This window comes from Mytilus californianus, unplaced genomic scaffold (assembly GCF_021869535.1).
Source record: "Mytilus californianus isolate M0D057914Y unplaced genomic scaffold, xbMytCali1.0.p SCAF_4, whole genome shotgun sequence".
Taxonomy (NCBI): domain Eukaryota; kingdom Metazoa; phylum Mollusca; class Bivalvia; order Mytilida; family Mytilidae; genus Mytilus; species Mytilus californianus.
Genome location: NW_026262690.1, coordinates 53,609,191 through 53,614,741, shown reverse-complemented (window position 1 = coordinate 53,614,741; position 5,551 = coordinate 53,609,191). Strand labels below are relative to the sequence as shown.

At 35.3% G+C, this 5,551-nt stretch overlaps 1 protein-coding gene across 1 annotated transcript; it reads left to right on the top strand.

Moving 5' to 3' along the window:
- The first annotated feature begins 4,053 nt into the window (after positions 1 to 4,053).
- On the top strand, positions 4,054 to 5,278 carry LOC127738266 (mid1-interacting protein 1A-like). Its single transcript, XM_052249453.1, has one exon. The coding sequence runs from the start codon at positions 4,380 to 4,382 to the stop codon at positions 4,875 to 4,877; it is 498 nt and encodes a 165-aa protein (XP_052105413.1). The 5' UTR covers positions 4,054 to 4,379; the 3' UTR covers positions 4,878 to 5,278.
- The last annotated feature ends 273 nt before the right edge of the window (positions 5,279 to 5,551 follow it).

Sequence of the window (5,551 nt, the reverse complement as noted above, 5' to 3'; positions counted from 1 at the left end):
TATGCAAACTATAGATCGGTTACCAGGAGTCGCAAGGAATTTTTAATTTACAAAGATATTGTCCTGGAGCATCACTGTAGAGACATTATATGTCGAAATGCGAATATAGTAGAGTTAATGGGACCGTTGAATGTTTTTAGGTCTCATTAACCCTTCTAATTAAATGCATACCGTTGAAATATAACGTAATCAAAGCTCTTAATCCCGACACCGATGCTTAAATTATCATTAGTATTACTCTAATAGAAATCAAATCTCATTTGTAGACTAATAAGTAAAGAAGTAACTATTGTGAAATATACGTACTGTCCCTCTACTTGAGTAGATGGACAACATGTACAGACAACTGTTATATATAGTAAGATTGTATGGGTATGAGAAACAACACATAAGATAAGGGGAAAATAAATTGAATCATAAACACCAAAAAGATTGGTCCAATTCCCAATTTAAGTGTCTATGTGGAAGCCTGGTCTTTCCCGTCCTGCAATCCGTACCGAGGAACTCCTTTTTGCTGTGTTAAAAATAAAAATATCTCGGCAATTTACACCGTCAAGTCCAACCGTTCGTGATCTGTTGTAAGGCAACATTTTTTATCCAGCATACCCTCTTTTACAAGTATACAAATTACGGGTACTTCGAGAAAGACTCACATAATGATACCCCGCCCCTTACAAAGTCCACGATTTGCTACTGGAACCCCGGGCCAAAAAATATTTTGGAATTAGAAAACAAAATTAAAATGCAGAATGCCATTATATGGTAAAGATTCTAAGAAACTTTCATTAGATTATGATCAGGGGTTTAGGAGGAATAGTAGTGTGCAGATTCACAAATCTGTCAATCGAGCAGTTGCGAAAACAAAAGTGGGCGGACGAGGAAACGAACGACAAGACAGACAGACCTACTCCGCTATCACAATATACCACCCGCTGTAGAAAGTTGGGGTTTAATAGGTATGAATTCCAATTAAACAAATAACCACCAGAGGCCAAAATGGACGAGGGTGTAATCATCTAAAGGTGACCGTCCAAAAAAGGAAATTAACAATTGGGAACGAAAAATCGGTTTTTTTCGTAATTTTTTATATTAATTTCCCATGTGAAACCAAAGATTTTTCTATTTGTAACCTTGGTGAAACTGATATATCAAACTAAAAAAGGACATTTATTGCTGGTAATATGAGATTTATTTAAAGTCATGCAGTTCCCTTGGGAAAATTTCAGTGAAACTAGTTAAAAATGACTGAAAGATTAGTTGTAGAACATTTACTCGTCACCGTGATGAAACGATATTCGACTAGTTTTTCGTGTAGTTTTACTTAGTTCATCAGCAATCAAAACTGGGGTTCAGCGTTATTGTGAAAAAACCTTTAGTCCATATAGGGGTGGCGTGAATCAAATGGTATACTAAAATTATCAACAGATCATCTTTTGTAGTACTTACAACCAAAGTCTCCCCCAGCATGCAATAGTATACAAACAGTTGACTTCTCTACTCTTTACACTAGTATACCTCATCTATCTGTAACAATAAGAATGAATATGCCGGATTTTCAGTAGATAAGTTATGATTATCACATGCTTCCGTTTCTAGTCATGATTTATTTGATGAGACTAACTGCTCACAAGGCAGCTAATGCATTTACATAGGGTTCCAAATGTATTAATTTTAAGTCCCTTCGAATGTTTTACAGACGCCGTTATGATTTGGTTGACGTTGTGGGATATTTTTGTCGTCGATGACCACTGATATGCTCTACGAGGAATAACTGCGATGTCGTAATCTATTTCTCAATTGGGAGACAACCGAATGGGACTTATTGCCGGATTTCACTTTAATGTTCAACACGAAGGGTGTCACTTGTGCGGCAGGGACTTCTTATATTTTTGGAGCATCAGAGTCAACCCTGTTTTTTTTTGTTCGATTCGTGTTTCCCAACATCTGGATTTTTTTTTATAATGTTTTATTTTTGTTTGTCTTTATGTCGTTTTAATTTTTGGCCATGGTGTTTATTGGTTTTCGGTAGCCACTTGGTATTTACCCTCTCCCTCTATCTCTCTTTTATGTAGCTAATACAAAATAGTGACCCAAGTCCTTCAAATGTTATGAAGAGACCTCAAGTATAGAGATGTGGAAATTATATGATTGTTTTATATTTGAATCTCTGTGGAGCGCACAACCTTGGATGTACATGAATTTATAATTTCATTCTTGCGAAATTCCGTCTAGTATTTACGTAATACCACTACTACATCGCTGGCTACTTTGTCGGTCGGTACGAACGCAAAACGCATGGCGAGTTGGTGAAGTTTGTTTCTAATCCTAGAAATGGGCGTGTCATATTACACACATTTTTTATCATAGGATGGAAGTGGCAGTCCAAATGTCCCCTTTTTTACTCCCTGCCTCTTGGATTTATTGTTAGTTTATTCTCGTTCGGAATACCAGCGGCCGTAAAGTAACAACAATCATGAATATATCGTTAAATGCTATCATCTTATTTGTGTTCGTAGTATAACCACTATAGAACGTACTACAGGACAAAAATTTAGCCTCAATGCAGGTTATGTATACACAAAGGAGGATTTAGGGAGGGGCAGGGCCCCGGTCCAATTTTGACCCTACACATATGGTTAATGCATAGACTTCTTACATGTCCAACGCAAAACATTGCATAGTCTCCCCTGTTTTTTTTTTAAATCCTGGATCCGCATCTGATAGTCATAAACACAGGTTTTGTTTTCTAGGACTATAATTGTCAGTTTTCCTGTCGAAGGTCGGTGCTTTTCTCCGGGATCGCCGGCTGTACCATACGGTTACGGGAATTGACCATGTGCATTGTTATGTAAAGATTTAACATACAAATGAGAGATTTTTGGCACCATGAAGCCATGCGATCAGTTAAAAAACCGCTATGACAGCCGGCCTGATTTGATCAATGTTGGCAATATCAAAATTTAACAATATTATTGTAATTAATGTTGAAATTATAAAGGTATATTATCATTGTGTATTGAGTTTTTGGGGTTACTTAATTCATCTAGTGCAATCCAGTAATCTCCATGGATATCCAAATATTTACCACTGGACGTTCATCAACCTACAATCAATCAATCAATATTCACGATAGGTTTCTATACGGCATTCAGGTGTTGATTGAATAATTAAACCAAAGAAGGCAATCGTGTGGTACACGAAGCGTTACTAAACGAACTTGTAAAGAATAGATTAACTAACAAAAGTAAATTATAGTCAATTATCAGTCAAGTGGTTATGTTTGTAGTCTTTCTATACGACTACTAGCAAGACTTGTCACACTAACTATAGAACGACTGTAAATTCCAAGTTGTTCTAAAACATATATATATATACATGTATTAAATAGTTATAGAAAATACAAGACAAATAGAAACTGAACAAAACATTACATTACATTAGATAAATGGGGGTCAATTCACCTAGCGCCTCTGTGACTTAGACCAATCGGCCACCGAAGCCCCTAGCTGCTGTAAAATGAGTTTATAGCTTATTAAAAGAAACCATTTCAGGACATTTTTTATATATATTCAAACTAATTAACTGCATGATTGTTTGTCCTGTGACTATATAGGCTATTATGATCTTTTATACAGGGATGGTGCAAATATGATCAAAACAGACTATGAAGGGAACTTAATAACCGTTGCAACCCATTTTTTTTACAACCATACAAAATGATAGGATTTATGGTGTGTTAAAAAATATAACGATAATAACTGGACCATAAAGGATTTCCCCTCAGTCTACATTGAATTTAACAGTATTGCCTTTAAAGTCAAACCAATGTACTTGTAATATTTAACAGATTCTATGATATTTTGAACAAAATTTCTGCAAATAAGACAAGGTGTGTTAAAAATAATCACTTTTCATCTTTTGTGTCAACAGAATAATTCAATAATAAACATAATCCCATGTGGCACCTCTCTGTGTTGGGAGCCAGCTGATTCCACTAAACCAATGAAATTACAGTATAATGACATGACCTTGAATCATAAATATCATGTGTAAAAATCAATGCTATCACAACCGGAACCATACATAATTTTCATAATTGATAAACAGCTTTATGTGGTTGAATCGTGTTCAATGACGCAATATTGATAACAATATTAATGTGTGCTTGCACAGGATTTTATTTTGACAAACACGGTGTTGATCTTTTTATAAATTTTACAGGTAAATTTCGAACTGTCACCCCTCTATATAAACTCGTCCGAGAAGGAAGTGATCATCACCTGTGAGACTGTCAAACACAAAACAACGTGAGTTGTCAGTGATTCTAGAAAGAATAATAACATTTGGATATAAAGTGGAAATTCAGCAAAGTTTTAACCATGCAAAACGATATGGATAAATCATCTGATGGGAAAAGTTCCCTTTTGGATTCTTTGAAGAAATTTGTGGGCGCGGTTGAGGCGATGAACGAAACTGTGATGATTCCAAGTAGACTCAAAGACATGGAGATTTCAGCCTCCTCCAAACCAGTAATCTCAGAAAATAACAATAATGAAACTTGTTCTTCTTTGCCAGATATCGAACCAGGAACAAGCATGTACAGTTTTTACAAAGTGCTAAATAAACTTGAGAAGGAGATAGTTTCTGGACAATCTACAGAGGTTGATGATGCAGATTCCACCGACAGCAGTGACGATAATTCTGAAAATTCCGACGATTCTGCAAATATATCAGCAACTAATTTCAAATATCATTTACGGGGACTTTTCAATTCTTTGAATCAAATGACAGCTACTGCCAAAGTTCTAACGGACACGTATGAAACTGAAGTAGGACAGTGTACGAGGCATGCTCATTTTTCATCGTTCGCAGTTTAAAGTAGTGGTAACTTGTATGTGAAACACCGCATGTGGAACAAACAGCAGTCTGAGGGTAAATACTGTCATGAATGCTGATGAAATATTGAAAGGAGTAACGGTACTTGAACAGATCGCTTTGCCAGTTTCATAATTATTAAGTGCAATTTCTGTATGTTTTTTGTTAACATTTATTAAAACTTTCGCACCATGAAACTCTCCTTACTTCGGGCGTGACTAAGTGCAAGTGTTATTGAAGTCGTTGCCACAATACAGTAGGCATTTAAGTTGTGATTCAATATTTTTAATACGACATGCTTGGTAAATCACACTTTATTGATGTGTTCACATATATTATTTATTTAATGTTATCTATGTTATATGCTTTCAGTTTCTTTTGAATATAAAATTATAAATTTTTATTTTTTTTTTTGTTGGGTTTTCGATCGTGCAGTATGTACACATGTACAAATATAGTTAAATCTGTTATAATTGCGGTTCAAACGATAATTCCATAAATAATCACACCCAGAGTTTTTATTGGTACTAAGGTCTATGTAATACGAGGAAATACAAACTTTTCTATTTTGCCAGGGAAAAAAATAATCATGGATACCAGGTTCAAAATTTTGTACGCCAGACGCGCGTTTCGTCCACAAAAACATCTTCAGTAACGCTCGAAACAAAAGATATAG